Source organism: Protopterus annectens, chromosome 3.part0 (assembly GCF_019279795.1).
Source record: "Protopterus annectens isolate FY-2018-M chromosome 3.part0, PAN1.0, whole genome shotgun sequence".
NCBI classification, from domain to species: Eukaryota; Metazoa; Chordata; order Ceratodontiformes; family Protopteridae; genus Protopterus; species Protopterus annectens.
Genome location: NC_056731.1, coordinates 443,210,760 through 443,231,712, shown reverse-complemented (window position 1 = coordinate 443,231,712; position 20,953 = coordinate 443,210,760). Strand labels below are relative to the sequence as shown.

The window sequence follows — 20,953 nt, the reverse complement described above, 5'->3', positions numbered from 1 at the left end:
GTACTTCTCAATTCTTATTTATAGGAATCAAGATTTATGGACTGTCTTGTAGTTGTAGACCTCCTGATCTGAAATCATTGTTGTTTTCTTTATATTTTACCTTCATTTTTCAGTGTGGTTATTTAGAACTTATTTTGCAGTTTTGTACTGAAGCTACACAGTCTTCCTGAAAAAGATTTGTTTTTGTTTCCTAGGTTATGACTAGTGATAGAAGTGTAATAGCAGATTACTGATGCACATATTTACTAATGAACTAGTGCAGATGAAGACAGCTTAATTAATGATAATTATTTCAAAAGAAAATATTGTATGCAAACAGACGGAATATACCACTGCTCTCAACCTTTTATCATCAAAATGTAGAGCACTACCTCTCATAATGAGGAATAAATGGGTAAAATGCAGAATGCTTGCTAACAACTTCAACCAGGAAGCTCATGGGATGGTTAAAATGGAATACAATTCAGTATTTTTTTACCATGGCTATCCATTAAAAAAGTCTTAATACTGAATGTGTCACAGAACCTTTCAATGTGAAATTGAGAAGAACATACATTCTTTATGACTCAAAATGAGGAACATTCCTCATAGTGAGGTATGCTTGAGAAATCCAGAAGGCCATGGAAGGTGTGGCTAGAAGGAGAAGGGAGCAGCAATAGCCAGAAAGGTACCAAAATGGTCCAAATTCGGCCTTAAAATAGATAAACCTGCCTAATTACATTGCAATTCTGCAATTCCTTAGAAACAAACTATTTGAAAACAAGAAACCGACACTAACAAACTTAACAAAACAAAAAATGATGTCCAAAAGGTCGAGAGTCCAAATAGATGTTTATTATTAAGCGCTTTTCATTTAGTCCAAGTAACCAAACTTCTTCAGATAAAAATAATCCTGTGTTTGGAACTCGTCCAGTTACAGGGCTACTACTTGTAAAGTTTTTGTATGTTTTATTTTTGTATTGTTTATATTTACATATATATATATATATATATATATATATATATATATATATATATATATATATATATATATTTGTTATTGAAAATGTATATTTAAGTAGTGTTTCTTGTTTCAGAGTGTAAGTATATAGTGAGGAGGACTCTATGAGTAGTAGCTCTGTAATTAGGCGAGTTCTGAATACACGATGTACGACCAACACTTTTTAAATGAGTTGAATGCAGTGTTGTTTTTATCTTTATTTAAATCCCTTAGAAACAGTTACAGCAGATACTTGTTGGTCTACAAACTTATCTGACAGTATCATGAAAACAGGGTTTGATTCCTTTCACATCCATTTGCCTGTTTTGTGACTCTGCAGCAAGTCACTTAACCATAAAGTGATCCCCACCCCCAGAAAAAAAAATTAAAACATTGTGAAACATTAAGCACACAATAATGTGAGTGTTCCTTTGAAAAATATTTAATTCTCCAGAGTGCCTTTTAAGCCACTTAGGTTCAAAGGACTCCCTATTCATTAAAAACATAATTATAACTATATAGTTCAAATTCAGTAAAGAGGTGCAAAAAGACCAGTCCCGATGCACCACTAAACAAACTGAGTATGAATATTAGATTTTAAAACACTTATGTGAAAAGGTATAACAGAAGCTCATGAAAAACAGGGATTTATCAACATAATAAAATAATCAGTCATAAAATATTCAGTACAAAATAACAACAATATAAGCCCCATGTACAGTGTTTTGAGTCATATGCATGCAGAGAAATCTCTCTTCATTAATAACTTTGCATACAGTTCAAATTCAGTTATCACATTCAGGCACAAAACAATGCATAGACTCAGTGTGCCTCTAGTCACACACCATTCCATCTGCTTTGAAGTCTCTTCATATATACTTGACCAAGCAAATAACATCCAACCTCAAAGCATATATGAACTGGCAACCCTCAATGAACTGGATACGAGGATTACATCTAAATGCCACACCATGTGTAAACAATCACAAATGTACCTCATGCAGAACTGAGATTCAATGCATTCTCCAACAAGTCTAAATATATCATTGCTTGAGTGTCATTTTTTTCACCTTTAAGATTATTCACTAAAGGAGCCCTGAACTACTGAGTAGCTACATTCAGGAAGCAAGGATAAAGTTAAATAGCATTTAAAAACACAATTTGCATTATGCAACCCCCCCCCCCCCCCGCAATTACTACACTCCTGAACCAGAAATGCAGGTGTTTTAATAACCATTTTCCTCTTACGAAGGTACCAAAGCTGCAACAGGATCTAATTTTGCCAGCATTAATATCTCTTCCCAGTATTCAATGTCCACTTAAGTTGTCTCTCTCTCTCTCTCTTCAGAATTCACATTTACTAATGCACATATAACAATAGCGCCATTTCCCCCAGCTCCAACTTTAACATCCCTGTGTAGCCTGTGTATCATCAAATGAAATGAGATGAGCGACTGGACCCCTGTTGAAAAATATTTCCAGAATAATGGAAATGATAACTTTTCTGTTAATTAACACTGTGAATACACTTTTATGGCAGTCAAAAATTGTGCCTTTAAAACATAGCAGTCAACAAGAAATTGTGATCTACAAATACTGGTCTTCCGTCAACTGTTATCCTCAATACACTATGGTCAAAGTCACAGTAGAACCCGCTCCTTCTCAAAGTAAGTTTCTCAGCTGACCATAAGCCTAAATAATAGCAATCGAAAAGATTTGTATGCTTAATATTGTCTTGGAAAATCCATTCTATTTCACCATCATAGTTTTCCCAAACTCCAAACAATCAAATCCTTCTTCACCCTCTAAAATGCCACTCAATTGCGTTTCTATGTCTTGCTTTATCTTCCATGTACATAAAAAGTAAATGAAAAAACGAGCAGGCAACAGATTCTTCAACACTTTATTCTTGTAAGTGCTTTCACTGACACCAGTGTATCAGCTTCTTCAGACTAAATTAAACAACTTGCTCCCAGTCTCCCAATTTAAAACTCCCTCAAAATGTTCAAAGCCAATGAACTGATAGCCACAAAAGTGATGTCATCATATACATTTAAAATTGAAGCAACATTGCCTATTTTTAAAGTTTAAAGTGCTACAAGCTATATAAAACACATTCCCATTATGGGAAGGAAAGAAAAAACTTTTACAGACATTATTTAAAATCAGAATTGACCATGTACATCTCAATCAACAAGTTCTATACCACCTAATTAATACTGGCACTCTCGTAGTATAAAAGCCATATAAAAATATGTGTATTAAACTCTATAAACTCTAGTAAGTTGTGTACCATAATATTAAAATCTGTTCATGTATTAAATTCATAAAAAGGACTAAATGAATACACTGAATGTGAATAAGCTCACAAGTTGTGTCTTATTCATAAAACTAAAAAACACGTTAAATCTATTTTGTCGCATGAAAATAGTATAAAATCATATACTCAGCTCTGTGTTATTTCTAAAGTCTACCACATGTGTATACATTTTGTTGAATAGAGAAAATCCTGAAAGAAGTTTCATTATTATTAAGCACAAAAGCTACCAAAGCCCGAAAATCAAGCATGTTTTTTTGAATGCACAAACCAAATTAGTTGAGACAGAAGATGTCATCATGTATATTATATATATATATGGTATCATATTGCTCATACAAGTGTTCACTTGAATCCTCCCCAAATGACTCCAGTAGTTCAAAAGTCCAGAGACATCTTTGAGCTGCTGCATGACTGCTTCCATGGCACCTTCCATGCCTTATTTCTACAATTTCATTCATAGGATCATAGGATCATAGGATCGTACTAAGCTAACTGCCCTTGCGAGCCATTTTAAGCCTAGCCATTTATCCCTCGTGAGACTCAAACCCTGCACCTTGTGTTTGTGAGGCAAACACCTTAACCATTAGGCCACCCTCCCAACTTCCATTTGTCAATCTGCACTCTTCATTACATTGAGGCTCAGCATGAAAATGATGACCTTCACATTCCATCTGTTCTTCAAAAATATCTTCTCTTCACTTTTCCACAACTCTGAAGACATCATTTCATTTTAAACAAATTATTGTGCTTTTGGTGCCAAAACTGCATTGAAAAACATAATTCAAACACAAAAGACACTTTCATCTGTTGTACTTGACTGAGCAGCTAAAGTGAGTAACCACTTTTATGACTGACATCCTCCAAGAACATCTCACTTTAAGTATAAATATAGGAAAGACAAATAAGGAAATGGCATATCACCACAAATATAAATTGTTCCATGTCAAACTTGTAAATGAGACAAAAATGCATTGTAATTGGAGGTCAATTTTTGCTTCAACATGAGAATCAATGCTGCATCAACCCCACTTCCAAAGTTCAATAAATATATGTACTATTACACCAAACATTTGTTTGGTGTAATAGTACATATATTTATTGAACATTGGAAGTGTTAATTACAAAATATGTGCTGATGTTTATTGTCATTGATTCTTTGGTTTATGATTTGTTTAACTGTTCGTATTTTTAAATTTGATTTTTTGTAATCAACCATCATTGCTTATATCACCGGGAAAATACTATTTAAGTTACAGGAAGTGATGTATTATTGTTTGAAAAAGTTTGGCAGGCGCCAAACAAAAGCGCTTATTTTGATTTGTGGTTTTTAAATTTTGCAATTAAACTTCTTGGTCCAGTCCGTTGTTCATTGATTTTTGGATCTTGATAACGCTCAAGTGTGGAAGAAAGAATGTTGTGGTGGTTATGAACTGTTACACTTTTAGTCATCTACTACATGCTCAATGATATACACTCAAACAGCAGCGTAGTTAGGCTGGGGCGAGACAGAACTGCCTTGGGTGCACAGTGTTGCTGTGGGGCATGACTAGCCAAGTCTCATCTTTCATTAATGCAACAACAGCTTTTAAAAGACGGTATTGGATTTGCAGTCAGACCTGAGCAATGTAGTGCTGCATGTGTGGTTTAAACTCAAGCAACTGCAGTTTAGAAGGAAAAAAATATTTTTGTTTAACCTAAAACCTGAGCACTGTGGCTCTCTGTGCAGGCAGGGTATAAACTGCAGCAAGCTGTTTGCTACAGTTTAAAAAGGAGTGTAAGTGCTGTAGCGCTCGGTGCAGACAGGGTATAAACTGTAGCAAACAGTTTGCTGCAGTTTAAAAGACATTATGTTGAGGGAGGGTTCACGGCAGGGCACAGAAACAGGACCTGAATGGCTGGTTGAACCAGCTATGCTTCTGCACTCAAATATGCAAACACAAGCATATACACACAAATATACTGCATATAAACTACATCTATCTATGTACCTGTACACACACACACACATTTATACATATGTATCAAAATCGACACTTGCAAACTTCAATGTGCCTATCACACCTTTTAAAAAGAGAAACTGCAAAAAACTAAAACCCAGTAAATCACCAAATCTTGAAACTCCTTACCACTGTAAACCTAGAAACCTACTAATATGGGACCTGTAGAGGGAGGGGCAAGTCCAGGATTTTGGCATTGTTGGTTTTCGATGTTAAGAGTTTTGGTGTTAACAAAATCACAACTGCCAATTCTTGCATTACCATGATGTTATAAATACCTAAACACACACACTAACATTACAATACAAACATCACAATAATTACCTTTAACTGTGTTTGGTAATTCATAACATCGGTGCTCATCTGAAACTTAACAGCAGACAGCTCCTCTTTGGAGGTCTCCTGGATGCTTTTTACATATTTTTCTGCTTTGCCCAGCTTCTTCTTTAAGTCTTGATTGGCTGCTATTAACTCATCATACTGCTTTGTGGCCTGCTGAAGACTTTCTTTCTCCACTCTCATGTTAGAAGCATCCTGTGTGAACTTCTCTCTCTCCGCTGTTATCTGTTCTTTTAATTGTTCAAGTTGATGAGAAACATTTGCAACTTTTTGTTCAGCATCGTCTTTTTCAGAGGAGAGACTACAAATCTGTATGCCTAATTCTGCTGTTTGAATATTTGCCCTGTGAAGGAGATCTTTCAATTCAACATTTTCTAACTCAGATTTATCCAGATTCTGCTTCACTGATGACAGCTCTTCCTGTAAAGCAAGTAGACCGTTTTCCATTTCTGCAAACTTCAGATCCCCTTCTTGTTTTTCTTTCTGAATCTCCTTCTCCCTTTCTTTACTCTGCAGAATTCCCTGTACATGGTCTCTGTTTAGTGATTCAACTTGCTCTTCTAGCTGCTGAAGTAATGCTTTATGTTCTTCTAGTGACTTTTCTGTAACCTCTAAAGTTGCACACATTTTTTCTTTTTCATCTAAAGCTTGCTGTAGTTTGCTCCTGAGCTTTAAAAGTTCATCCTGTAACCTGGATAACTCATTAACATGAGTGTTCAATTGTTGTTCCATAAATTCAAGTCTTGTATTAAGCTCTGCTACATCTTTCTCCTGGAAAGCTTTCTGTTCCAGCTCTATTCTCTCGACTGAAGCCTTCTCCACAATGGGGGTGTCTTTGGCTTCTGCCTGTTGTAAGCACTTCTTTTCTAGACTTAGTTGTTCTTTTTCTGAGAACTTTACTTGGTCTTCATCATTTTGCAGGTCTTGTAAATGTTGCTTACATAAGTTCTCTTTGTCTAATACAATATTTTGCTGCTCTGCTATCTTGACACTAAGACTTTCTTCATGTTCCTTCTGTAAAAGCAAATCCTTCTTCAGCTGTAAAATCTCCTGTTTTGTATTCTGATATTCTGTCTGCAGCAACACCAGTTCACTGTTCACATTAATCCCCCTTTGCTTTAGCTCAGCATTTTCAGTCTGAAGCTTAGACAGTTCATCTTCTAGTGATTTATGTTCCCTTGGTGTAATTTGCAAGCTTAACTCCTCACTGTCTTTTTCTAATGTTAGTCCCTGTATTCTTACATCTTCCTCCAGCTCTTTATTCATTTTAATCATACTTTCTTTTTCGGAAATAAGTGTACTATTTTGCTCTTCTAGAAGGCATATACTTTTAGCAACCATTAACATGTCATTCTCCTGATATTTTATTTTTTCTGAAAGAGATGTTATCTGTTCTTGTAGTGTTTCTTCCCTATTATCATATTGTTTTTGTAGTTCATCTTTTTCTCTTCTTTCATACTCAACCTTCTCTTCCCATTCTTTTTCTAGCATTTCAGCATACCTGACTGAATCCTGCAGCTGCATCTGTAAATTTGCTGCTTCCTTTTCTTTCACACTTAGTGACCCCGTAAGTTTATTCATCAGACATTCTAGATCCTCAATTTTCTTGGAAAATTTTTGATTTTCTTCACCAGAGCGCAAAGCCAGGGCATTGCATTCTGACTCCAGTTCTGCTACTGTTATCCTTTTGTGTTCAAGTTCATTATTTACGGTTTTAACCTGAGATTCCAATTCAATAATATTTTTCTGCATTTCAATCTTCTCCTTTTCTGCCTGATTCAGTTTGTCCAGCAGTTCATGTATCTTCACTGCAGATTCATAGTGGTCAGCTGTTTGCTGCCCCTTTTCATTCAGCACCACATTCATTTTCTCTGACAGCTCCACATTTCTCTGTTCTGCACTATGCAGTTTCTCTTGCAATTCTTCAATCCGGACATCTTTTAGCTTCTCTGCAGCTTTCAGTGCTTCCAGCTCGTGAGCCAAAGTTTGCAGTTTTAATGCACTGTCTTTGTTATTTTCTTTCAGTTCTTCAATCATGGTGTGGTACTCCTGTTGTTTTCTAGCTGCAGTTAGTTCTAAAGTTTTCAGACATTCTTGTAAATCCTGAATAGTGTTCTGATTATATAATACATTTCCACACATTTGTGGTATTTCTTGCATTGTTGTTTTAAAGTTTTCTTCACTAACATTTTCACTGTCCCCCTTTTCCACTTCTGTCTGTAGCAATTCAGTTGCTTTTTGCAGTCTCTCGTTTTCTTTCTCAAGCTGTTGAATACGCTCCTGCATATCCCTCTGCTTCAATTCTGACTGGTCAAGTTCTATGCGTAATTCATCCACAGTCTCCAACTGCTCAGTAAGAAGGGAACTATTTGCATCTGGACTGGATGTAAAGTCATGAGCCTAAAAAGAAAGACAATTTGAATTAGAATAAATAAATGTTAAGCTTTTAGTTTTTAAGGCTTTAACATTGCTAAAGTCTACAACAACACTATGGAAAAATCTAATTTTTGCAATGAACAATGGTCAGACATGGTTACCAGTTACTGCTAAATTGAAAGCAGTCCTAGTTATCCAAACCTTCCTATCATCTTCTAAGGGTCTGTTTTCCTGAGCCTTGCAGTAAAGCAAACCTTAGCTGGCAATGCTGTTTTATAGAAGGCTTGGCAAAATGGTACTTTCAATTTAAACCCAGTTCAAAACCAATGTTTGTTTTCTTTTATCCAGCTTTCATGATCTTGAAAATTGTTACTTTAACTACATTTTCTTTTTGAGGGAGGCACACTCATCACCGTAATGCTAGTTTACCAAACTTAATCTAAAATCATTACAACTAGAAAAAAAAAAGACTCTCAGCTAATTTTGTTGCAAGAAAAAAAATCTAATTGTGAGAAAAATGCTTTATTCTCTGTTCAGTGAAGTAGCCCTTTCACATGGGACTACTGATTAAAGGCTCTCTCTCTGATTAAAGGCTCTCTCTTTCTATCTGTGTACATGTACCCTTGCTATTCACAGAATGAAATATTTCTTCTTTCTCTCTCAGAAAAAAAGTTATGTATTCACCATAACTTTCCATCTGTGTTGTCCATTTTCATTCTTACTCAACTGTTGGGTTTGGATCCGATCCTCGGATGTGACTCGGCCACTTCTTCTAGATCGTAGAACACTTGAACTCGAGCTTCCAGACTGTAAAACACTTGAACTCTGGAGCTCCTCCCTTTATCCATAATGCCCCAGTCACCTAACATACCTCAGATCTAGTCTGCTCCCCATAAACCTACAGAGCAGTGAAAAATAAAGAAATCACAGTATCTGGGGCATAAACAAGAAACAGAGGTTCTTCCAATACCATTTGATCTTTCCAGGAGTAAAGTAAGGAGAGGGTTGGTGGATGGGAAATTGAGGAAGAATAAAAGTGGACAACACAGATGGAAAGTTATGGGGGGTACATAACTTTTTTATCTGATGTTAACATTTTCATTCTTTCAACTGCTGGGACACAGTCCCCAGCTACCTAAATTCCAGGAGGATTTTAAGGAAGGATATTCCAGAGCAAAGCTGAGCCAAAGGCTGCTCTTCCTCTAGAGACCAGATCTAATTTGTAATGAGCAATAAATAAATAAAATAAAGGTATGAGGATTAACCCAAATTGCAGCTGCACAAACATCATCCAAGGAAGTTCTAGACAAAAAAAGCAGAGGAAGTTGTCATAGACCTGGTGGAATGGGTTTTGGTAGTTTTGGCAAAGGCATACCCACTTTTTCATAAACAAAGATAACGCAATAAGTCAATCATTTGGCCAAAGTCACTTTACAAACTGATTTGCCTAATTTTGAATCAGAAAAGGAGAAAATTTCAGATGTTCTCAAATCTTTGATTATGTAAAGGTAGAAATGTAACTGTCTGTAGACATCCAAAATGTGTAACATATATTCTCCATTGTTAGAAAATTTTGGAAAGACTGGAAGGTTGATAATTTCATTAATATTGAGATTCTGAAACATTTGGTAAAAAGGAAGGAATTGTCCATAAAGAAACCCTATCCTTGTGAAAAAATAAATTAGGAAGTTTAGAAGTTAGATCCTGAAGTTCTGATTCTCTTCTGGCAGAAGTAATAGCAGCTGGAAAAATGGTTTTCTATGTTAGAAATTTTACATCAGACTTAGTTGATGGTTCAAACAGGGGTTGTGTTGTCAAAGGCCTGAAGAACAACATTTTAATCCCAAGAAGGAGTATGATCCTTTAAAGGAAGTCTAAGTAAATAGGTTCTTCTGAGAAAGGCTTTACAAAGCTTGGATGAAGCTAGGGTAGAGTTATTTACTCCTATATGAAAGTTGGAAATGTCTGCGAATTATATTCTTACAGTGGAGGAGTTAGCATTTTCATTAAAAATTGTAGCTAAAAAATCAAGGACCTTAGAAATTGGTGCTAAAAAAGGGCATAAATTCTTTGTGTGTGCCAAAACCACTTCTTTTCCATTTACTTTTGTAAATTTTTCTAGGGGAAACTTTATGGGAAAATAACATAATATGATGGACAGGAAAGGATAGCCTCAGAAGTCAATCAATGGAATTGGAGAAACCATGTGGCCAACTTGAGGCCCAAAATATCCAGATGAGTCATGCCTGTCGGGTGAGACAGAAGATCTGGAGTTGGATCCAGAATCCATGGTAGATGTAGAAGATGAGGCCAAAGTAAAGAAAACCAGATCTGATGAGGCCAGTAAGGAGCAATGAGGATGAATGTGCTCTTCAATTGATATGCTTTCTGGAGAAATTTGGGAATGAAGGGTGATAGGCGATAAGACAAGAGGGCCAAGCATGAAGAATAGTGTCTCTCTGGGACTCCCCCACTGAGGGAATCAGGTCAAAGGACCTGCTGCACTTGTTCTTGAGGGGAGAAGCAAAGAGACTGCATCATGGTTGGCACCAACAATGAAGAATTCTCTCCACCATGTTTTCATTGAGAGACCACTTGTGAGGCATCAGAATGGACTTGCTTAATTTTCCCTCAATCAAGTTGGATTTCCCCAGGACATTTACTGCTATTAGAAAGCCCACTGCCATATTCTCATAGCTTTTCAACAAGGAAGGTAAGATCTGGTTCCCCCTTGTTTGCTGATGTACCAAATCACACCAATATAGTCTCCACCTGAATCACTTGGGAGAGTGTCTTAAAAGGCCTGCAATGTTAGGAGGACAGCTCTCATTTCAAGGATACTGATATGCATATGTTGGCCTCTTCGTGTGATCATGTACCTTGGACTGTCCTTCCCAAGTAATACACCCAACCCGACATGAGAAGCATCCGAGGTCACTGGAGCCTTGGGCTGGGGAAGAACAAAGGGATGGCCTTCATATATTTGACTGGAGTGGATCCAGCAAAGAAGGCACTTCTTGCAAGCTTGAGTTATCTTGACTGACCTGGATAATGGATGGTGGAAAGTAGACCATTGAGTTGCTAGTGTCCACTGAAGGATTCTCATACGGAACCTCACCAGCAATACAAGGGTGTCTGCCGCTGACATGGATCCCAAAGCTTGGAGTATCAGACAGACTGATAGAGAAGAATTCTGAACAATCTTTTTGACCAAGAACTGAATTGTTTGAATTCTAGATGGTGGGAGAGAAGCTGTTTGACTGACTGTGTTGGAAAGGGTAGCAATTAATTCCAAAATTTAAGTTGGATTGAGTTGAGATTTGTTGTAACTGATGGATATCCCATGATGAAAACACAGCTGGAATATGTAAGTCCTATGCTCGAATTAGTTGATGCCTGGTTGGAGTAGTCAGGAGACAGTTGTCCAGGTACAGAAACTTTCAGAATCCCTGCAGTCTCAGGTGAGCTGCAGCTGCTGCCGTGCACTTGGTAAACACTCTAGGGGCTGTGGTGAGTCCAAAGGACAGTGTTCTGAATTGGTAATGACTGTCTCCCACAGGAAGCACAGATATCTTCTGGATCATCTGTTCATTTTGACATGATAGTATGCATCCATCAAGCACATCCAGTTGTTCTTGTGCAGAGATGGCAAAATCGACTGAACCGTGACCATCTAAAACTTTGCATGCTGAACCAACCAATTTAGTTTGCCAAGACACAAGATTGGTCTCCTGTCCCCTGTCTTTTTTGGCAATAAAAAAGAATACTGAATAAATTTCTGACTCTCTCTGATGTGGGGGGACCTCTTGGGTGACTTTTTTTTTTCTAACAACTTTTTTATTTCTAGAGAGGCTGCATCCCTCTGACTGGGTGGAACATCAGTGATTGTCTTTGAAAATAACGGGGGTGGATGGGAAAATGGTATGGTATAACATCTAGAAATTATCCTCTGCACCCATGAATCTTTGCAATTTCTAACTAGGCTCTCCGGCGCAGGGAAGACTACCCCCATATGCCTCCAAAGATAGACAGCTGGGCCTCCATTCAGGAGGGCTGATGGGATCTGTTAGAGAACATATCCCTAGATCCCTGACTATGTGGGCCCCCTCTGCTGCGGGGGGACAGCATCTTCCATTTGAATTCTCCCCTCTGCCCCTGGGGGAACTGTCTCCATGTGGATCTTGAAAGGGGCCCTGGGATTTCTTGAACCACATTTTTCTTACACCTCACTGGTTCCTAGAAAAGGTCCATTGAGGAGTCAAAAAACATATGCCCACAGTAGACAGGATTTTCCCTTCCTACTCACATCTAGAGTGTGCATCTTTCACATTAAAGCTGAACAATAAGGAAACATTAAAAGAAGCACTGACAAAGATGATTTTAAGGGTTCTGCAAAATCACATAAGCACATCCAGGCATGTCTCCTAATGGAAATACCTGAACCTGCCACCCATGAGAATATGGCCCCAGAGAGAGAGATTTGGAGAGACCTTTTATTAAAATCTCTCTAAAGTCTCATGAAATGTGCCAAATAATTCAGTAACCTAAGGGCGAACACTGCAAAAGCACTGACACACTTCCCAAACCTGTCAGCTCTCTAGAATCCCTGTTAGGGAGGTAGACAGAGGAACTTTGCTCTTCCAGTTCCTTTTTAGTGGCTGCTGCCATGACCATGGCATCAATGGGTACTTCTTTACTCCAGTGTGGTCTGTGTTTAGGTGGTGTCAGGATCCTGTCTGCTCTCTATTTATTTATTTTTAGTCTATCATATTGGTTCAGCTTTGTCTGGTTCCTTCCACACCCATCAAGAGAATAAATCTATGAGCTCTTCGGCAGACAGAGTCACCTAGGAGGTAGATGGGCCAGATCTGAAGGCCTTCAGAAACAATGATTCCTCTTGGGACAGGTTATCGAGGGACCAACCACCCCTTTGTTTTAGGAGTTCTAAGATGAAATGAGACATCATCGGGTGGTGATCTAGGTGACTCTTCCTGTTCATCAAATGGAGAGATTAAGTGCTTCCTTTTGCATTTCCTCTTCCAGGAGACCTCCTTCGTGGGGTGCTCTGGAGAGGTATTGAACAGATAATGACAGGCTACTAGGTGGCCTGAAGACTGGTCCAGGCTGGCTGTCCCAGTGGAATGGATGAATGAGGCTCCAGATGCAAAATCAAATGGGATGGGAAATCAGAACTGAGGACAGATTTGTCTGAACTCTAAGTACGGAGAAAGCTCTCTCCACTACCTCAAAAGCAGAGTGCCTGGGAGAAGCAGAAACTGATGGATCTGACAAGGAAGGCTTGTGGATAGTTTGGTCCCACTGTCCCACAGGTAAAACACCCAAGCAGGGAGTCAGAGCTGAGCTATCTAGGACCGATGCTCCAAGGGGAAGAGATGTCTCTGACAACTTTGGAGTCTAATCCAACATGCCAGATCTGCCACAGAAGCTTCAGCTCTGATAGTTGTCTGGCTCCAAAGTACTCAGGGCCGGACAGCTCGGAGACACCATCAGAGTCGAAGATGTCAATATCTTCAGATCTGAGGAAGACGACTCCAGCTCGGAGACACCATCAGAGTCGAAGATGTCAATATCTTCAGATCTGAGGAAGACGACTCCAGTGCTTTCAGCTCTGATGGCTCCGAAACCAAAGCACAGAAGGAGCTATGCTCAGACGTGTAGCTCTAAGGAGGATCTCTGGACCCAGTGGGGTTGGAACCAAAAGGACTCCCATTTGTGTTGGCATCTTGAGGAACTTCCTCATGTTCCTAATCACATCTGTCTCGGACAGGTTCCTAGAAGACTGAAGGGTGCAAGCCATGGACGAAGGTCTTGAGTAGGGATGAGGAGATTGCTCCAGAAAGGGCAATGGAAGCCTAGAGGTAATCAGTTCCAATAATAACTGAGGAGAAAAGATCCAAAGTGATTTGTCGGATCTCGACTTCAGCTCTGATGCATTCGGATCTGACTTTTTTTTGTTTAACAGGTGGCTCCAAGGATGGAGCCGAATTTGAGGCCAAAACGCATTCTGGAGATCTCTTATGAGATTCCTTGGAAAGAGAATCACTCTTTCTCTAGTCTTTTGGGGTTTGAGCCCTAGTAGCCATTGGTGAATATTCTGAAGGAAGCAAACCCCTAAGGATTAACCTGCTTTTCCTGTCAATTAGAGCATGGGAGTTGAATCCCTTACAAATGTTGCAATCCATATCTAAATGTCTTGGTCCTAAATAACAAGCATATTCATAATGTCCATCAGAGTTTGGTATTTTGTGGCCTCATGCCACATATTTTTTTAAATCCTGAGGACTTATCTGACATTTTTAAATAAGTCTGGCATACAGAACGGAAAAGACAGAAAGTACTTTTTTTTTTTTTTTTTTTTTTTTACAATAGTTGAGTGGAAAAGAGGAGGAGTTACCAACGATGGTAACACAGAGTACTATTAAGTACAAAAAAGGGATAGAATACCAACAATGGCAAAACAAGCACTCGAGGAGTACAGGAAGAAAGTGAAGCTTATATAATAAAATTAGGGGTGCAAAGAAGTACAATAATACAATAGGTAAAGAATAATAATGGAAGATTAAACTCACAGACTTTTGAGGGATTAAAGTTATTAGAAAACCCAACAACTCAAGATTTTGCAATCGACGTCCAAATACTATGGCAGCAAACAAGATCTGAGGTTTGTTAGATTGACTGGGCATTATGGACAAAGGGAGGAGCTCCTGAGTTCAAGTGTCCTACGATCTGGAAGAAGCACCCGAGTCAGATCGGAGCCAAACCCAACAGCTAAGGAATGAATGAAAATGACAACATCAGATCATAACTTCCACATGCAGTGTCAATGTGCATTCAATTAACATCATTTTCAGTCAATTGATAAGGCTCTTGAATGCTGTTCTACTACTTTATAAAATATGCATGTAGTAAAGCAGAACTAGACAATGTGTATGATAAATTTGGGACAAATAAAAAAGGTACGCCTGTTTTAACTTGTCAGGGATGTTCGCTAACTGCTGGAAAGTAGTTATGTATACATGCTACATTCAGTTACAGCATGGTATACAATTTCTTACTCTAGATATACCCTTAAATAGTTCAAGTTACTCATATGTTTTTTTTTTCACAGTTTCTGTCTTTATTTTAAAGTACATCACAGAACTTCACAGATTCAACATTCTGTGGAAGTGTGTGCTGTCCCCTTTGTGTAATGGTATTAACTGACACTGCAGGCAAATCCTACTCAATGCATTATAAACCTTACAAACTTTATTCAAACCCAGAAGTTCAAAATGGTATGGGTCTTCCTTTGTTTTAAAAACAAAAACCAAGACATCTCTTTGGAGCCTGTGTTTTACTAAATACAGCTGCAATCTTTCCGTTCAGTTAACATTGTGCCATGGAGTTTTTCTGCAAATATGCATTGTTTTCTTTCAAGCTGTTTCAGTCTTTATAGCCTTACATTTCACAGTATGATATACTGTACTTGGAGAAAGAAAAATTGAAAGTATAGGGCTTCTTGAGGTAAATCTTGAATCTGAACATAGAAATTTGTTAGCCTTCAAAGCAATGTTCATCCCATATTTGTCACTTTTTATCCATTGGCACTGTGTCAATCGATTCCTCAATGCCATTTATAACAATTTCCTAGGTTTGTAAGGGAAGTTAACATTTCTTGGATCATTTACTTATTGATTTACACTTGTTTCCAGGAATGTACAATTGAGAGGTTCCACTTTTAGTGCAGTCCCAGGGAAAACAATTCCAACACTCATATAAAAGAATTTCAGAAATACAAAGTATATATGTAAGGAAAGAATAAATAATAAATAGATAATATTGATAAACTTACTTTGACATTAACAAATGCAAATTAAATTAAAGTTAATTAATTGACTCTGGTCTAAATTCAAATGATAATAAAAATAAGCAATAATTAGAAGGTATGTCCTTACCATAACGTTCCATGTGGAGTGCTCATCTCGCCTTTGTTCTTACACCTGGGTTCGGAGCCGATCCTCGGCTCCGTGTCGGCCGCTTGGCAAGCTCTGCATCGAGAAGAAGCTCGAGACCAACCTAACTCCCACAATCCCCCTCTGCCTTTACCTCAGATCTAGTTTGCAAGCAAACCAGAAGTCAATAGAGAGAGTAACACATTCATGCCAAAAACAACATAACTGAGAGAAACACCTATACATATATATATATATATATATATATATATATATATATATATATATACATATATACACAACAACTGCGTAATGCAGAAGCAGGAGAAACCAAACCAGACACCAAACTGAACGTTCTTCCTGAGGGTGGGAGGGTGGGAATGTAAGAACAAAGGCGAGATGAACACTCCACATGGAACGTTATGGTAAGGACATAACTTCTAAATGTGAGAGTGTTTAATCTCGCCGTTTGTTCTTACACCTGGGTAGCGTCCCTAGCTCCATGTTCCTGAGGAACTCACGGGAGAACGTTCTTGAGCACAGTGGAACCAAAGGTTGCCCTGTCCCTAGAAACCCTGTCTACCTTGTAATGAGAAATGAATGTATGTGGTTTAGACCAAGTAGCAGCTGCACAAATAGTGTCTAATGGTAAGCGAGCTGCATGAGCCAGGGATGTAGATACTGATCTTGTAGAGTGCCCCTTGGGTTTGACAGGTAAAGTTTGTTCCGAAGCAGTATAAACAAATATAATGCAATCAGTTAGCCATTTGGAAAGGGTTTGTTTAGTAACTGCTATACCTTTCCTGCTGTCTGCAAAGGCTACAAAAAGTTGATCTGTTTTCCTGTGATCCTTTGTTCTATCCAGGTAAAATCTAAGTTGTCTATGAACATCCAACTTGTGTAACATATACTCCAACTTATTGGAGTGGTTTTTGAAAAAGGTAGGGAGCTCAATGGATTGATTGATGTTATTAACGGAGCAAACTTTGGGGAGGAAGGACGGATTAGTGCGAAGAGATACTCTGTCAGAGTGAAAGATCAAATAAGGGTGTTTAATAGAAAGAGCCTGAAGCTCTGACACCCGTCTGGCCAATGTAATGGCCACCAAAAAGAGGGTCTACCACGACAAATACTTCAATGGACAAGAAGAGGCTGGTTCAAACGGAGGTAGCATCAATTTAGATAATAAAAGGTTCAGATTCCAAGGTGATGTAGGAGTTCTAACTGGTGGTCTAATATGGAAAGATCCTTTCAGAAAGGCCTTACCAAAGTCTGTGAGCCATAATGGGAGCCCCACATTCTTCCACATGAAAGTTGGAAATGGCAGCCAATTGCACTCTCAAAGTGGCAGGAGAAGCTCCTTGGTGGAACAATTCGGTTAAAAACTCCAATATCTTATTTAAGGGAGCTACAACAGGATCCAATTGCTGTGTATTTGCCCAGCAAACAAAACGCTTCCATTTACTAGTGTAAGTCTTTGTAGTGGAAGCTTTATGAGAAGCCACTAGTATATTCTGAACTGCAGGTGAAAGAAGATCAGACCTGGCTAAGTAGGGAAGCGGAGCAGCCAAGCTGCTAGTTGGAGTGACAGTAGCGAGGGGTGAGGAGCCCCTGACAAGTGGGTCAGTAGATCCGGCTCCGGGTCCAGGATCCAGGGTTCCCGAATGCGGTGTGCCAGAAGAAAGGGAAACCAGATTTGACGAGGCCAGAATGGGGCAATGAGGATAATCGTCCTTTGCAGGTTGTTGGCTTTCTGCAGAAACTTTGCAATCAGGGGAAAGGGAGGAAAAGCGTACAGGAGACCCGGGGGCCAATCGTGAACCAGAGCGTCCCTGGGGACTTCCCCTGGAGGGGGTAATAGGGCAAAATAGCTTCTGCATTTGGCGTTCATTGGAGACGCAAAAAGATCGCAGGAAGGCTGGCCCCATTTGCGAAAAATCTCCTTCGCAACTGACTGTTTGAGGGACCACTCGTGAGGCAACAGGATTGCTCTGCCCAACCTGTCGGCTATGACGTTGGATGACCCTGGGATGTCCGTTGCAATCAGAAAGCGACCCGTGGACTCCGCCCATTGCCATATTCTCATGGCCTCTCTGCATAGCTGATAAGACTTGGTTCCCCCTTGTTTGTTTATGTACCAGACTACGGACATGTTGTCCGTCTGAACTGCAATAGTCCCTAGAGGAAGAAGGGGAGCAAAGTGTTGCAATGCTAGAAACACTGCCCTCAACTCTAGAACATTGATGTGCAGATTGTACTCTAAATTGGTCCATTCGCCTTGGACTGTCTGTCCCTGAAAGATGCCCCCCCAACCTATCAGGGAAGCGTCCGTGGTCACCGTAGCTGTCGGCGTGGGTAGCACAAATGGTCTTCCGCTGGAAAGATTGCAAGTCCGGAGCCACCAAGCTAGGTGTGATTTGCATGTGTTTGTGATCAGAATTTCGTGTGTCAGAGGTAGCTGTTGGAACGACCATTGTGCAAACAGTAGCCATTGTAGAACTCTCATGTGCAGTCTTCCCAATGGTATCGCAATGAGAGAAGCTGCCATGAGACCCAAAACCTTCAGAACCAGTTTTGCTGGGGATTTTTTGGATGACAGAAGAAGAGATATGTGGCTTTGTAGTGAGGCTATCCTTTCTGGAGGAAGTCTTAGAATTAAACGATGCGTATCCAATTCTGCTCCTATGAATGAGATATGCTGTGATGGCTGTAGTAAAGATTTTTCGAAATTTACGGAAATTCCAAGATGAACACAAAGCTTCAGTGTGTAATCCCTGGCTTGAATCAGTTGACGCTGGGTGGTGGCAGAAAGGAGCCAGTCGTCCAGATACGGAAACACCTGGAATCCTAGGCGTCTCAAGTGAGACGCTACCACTGCCATGCATTTGGTGAAAACCCTGGTGGCTGAGGTCAGACCAAAGGGCAGGGCTTGAAACTGAAAGTGGCTGGCTCCCAGCTGGAAGCGCAAGTGATCCCTGGACGCCCTGGCCATTTTGATGTGGTAGTATGCGTCCTTCAGATCTATTGAGCACATCCAGTCGTCCTTCTGTAAAAATGGAAGGATCGATTGAAGCGTGACCATCCGGAACTTTTCTTTCTTGACGAAGGTATTGAGATTGCTTAGGTCCAGAATCGGCCTCCAGTCCCCTGTCTTTTTTGGAACTAAAAAGAACCTTGAGTAAGTTCCGAATCCTCTTTGGTCCGCTGGGACTGGTTGGATTACTCTTTCTTCTAGCAGCTTTGAAATTTCTAAAGCTGCAGGGTCTCGCAGATGGGGCGGCACATCTGGGAGTCTTTTCTTCGGAATTGGGGGCAATAGGAAGGGTATTCTGTAGCCTCTGGTAACAACGCTTTTTACCCAATTGTCTGATGTAAGATTTTGCCAGGCCTGAGGGTATAAAGCTAAGTGACCCCCGACTGCCTCCAGAGCAGAACAGTCGGGCCTCCTCTCAGGAGTGCTGGAAAGGTTTCCCAGGGGTTGTATCCCTGTCACCTTGGTTTTGTGGACCCCCTCTGCCGCCAGGGCGGCATCTTCCACCTCTGCCCCCTCCTCTGCCTCTAGAGGGGGCATCACCCTGTGTGCCTGGGAAAGAGCCTTGGGGTTTTCGAAACCACATTTTTCCACCACGTTGCCCTTTGGGGTACGGTCTGGATGGGGTGGAAAAACGGACTCCGACAGCAGACAGAGTCTTTCCCTCTTGCTCACACCGGGTAAGGGTCTCCTTTACTTTGGGGCCAAAGAGAGTGGCACCATCAAATGGGGCGTTAGTAAAGGAAGACTTGAAGGCTTCCGCAAATGAACATAAGCGCATCCAGGATTGTCTACGAAGAGCAATCGTTGAAGCTGCTGCCCTACTCGATCCTTCGGCTGCGTATGAGATCAGCCTCATGGACGAGTTTGCAATAGATGTAAGGGTATTGAGATGTGCTGTAACCTTTTCTGAAACAGCAGCATCTGTAGTACCCTGGAGGGTATCTCCCAACTCTTTGATTAGATCCCTCTGTAGCCGTGTGAAGTGGGTCAAATAGTTCAGGGATCGCATAGAAAAAGCCGCTGAACTAAAAATGTGCTTCCCATACCTGTCCATAGTCCTAGAATCTCTGTTAGGCGGATGGACAGATGAGGAAGATTCAGACATCTCCTTTTTCGTGCATAGCGTCCACTGGCACTCCCTTTGCCAGATAAGCCTTATCCTGAGGGGCAGTAATATATTTGTTAGGCTTTCTAGGGACTGGCTTCACCGTGTCAGGCGTCTCCCACGCCCTTCGAGCAATCAGCTCCATTAATTCATCGAAGGGCGAGCACCGAATGCCTTCAGCAAGACTGACTCATCCTCTCTGCTTTAGGATCTCCAGGATGTCAGAAAAAGAGACATCCTCTGAGGGTGACTTTGGGGACCCTTCTGACTCATCCAAGTCAGTGTCCGATGTCAATGATTCTTGTGGAGAATCTAAGTGTCTCCTCTTACACAATCTTTTCCTCGGAACTTCCTCGGGGGGGGGGGCATCCGAAGAAGCCTCCGAGGAAGAGGTGGCACCCTCCAGGGGTGGCTGAGACACAGGTGCTCGACGCTTAGATGTAGCCATGGATGCAGAGGATGATAACGGTCCTTTATGGGAAGGAGAAGCTGTTTCTGCTGATGTGGTTGTCTTGGTAGACAACACCTTCCTCATGAGGTCGAAGGCTCCCGGGTCCCGAGTCGAGGTATCTCCCGGTTCCGAGGAACTCGGAAGAATCCCCGAGACAGGCACCGAAGGCATTGACCCCGAGGACGGAGCCGAGTCGATCCGAGCCGAGGCCCCGAGAGGGAGCGTTGGAACCGAAACATCGGTCCGACTCTCAGTCCCGGATCCAAGGATGGATCTTCGGCTCCGAGACTCCGGTACCGGATCAGACGGTGTCGAGGTGAACGGAGCCGAATGAGAGAAAGACGGTTCTGGCACCGAGGGCTCCACAATCACCAGATCAGCCTCTCCCGGCTCCAAAGAC

General features: G+C 40.5%; 1 protein-coding gene across 1 annotated transcript in view; it reads right to left on the bottom strand.

Annotated features, from left to right (window-relative positions):
- Window positions 1-20,953, bottom strand: part of FYCO1 (FYVE and coiled-coil domain autophagy adaptor 1) — a 2,135,985-nt gene that overhangs the window by 1,225,676 nt on the left and 889,356 nt on the right. The window contains exon 8 of the mRNA XM_044064867.1: window positions 5,621-8,035. Coding sequence (XP_043920802.1) covers window positions 5,621-8,035 — 2,415 coding nt within the window. The remainder of the gene's footprint in view (window positions 1-5,620; window positions 8,036-20,953) is intronic.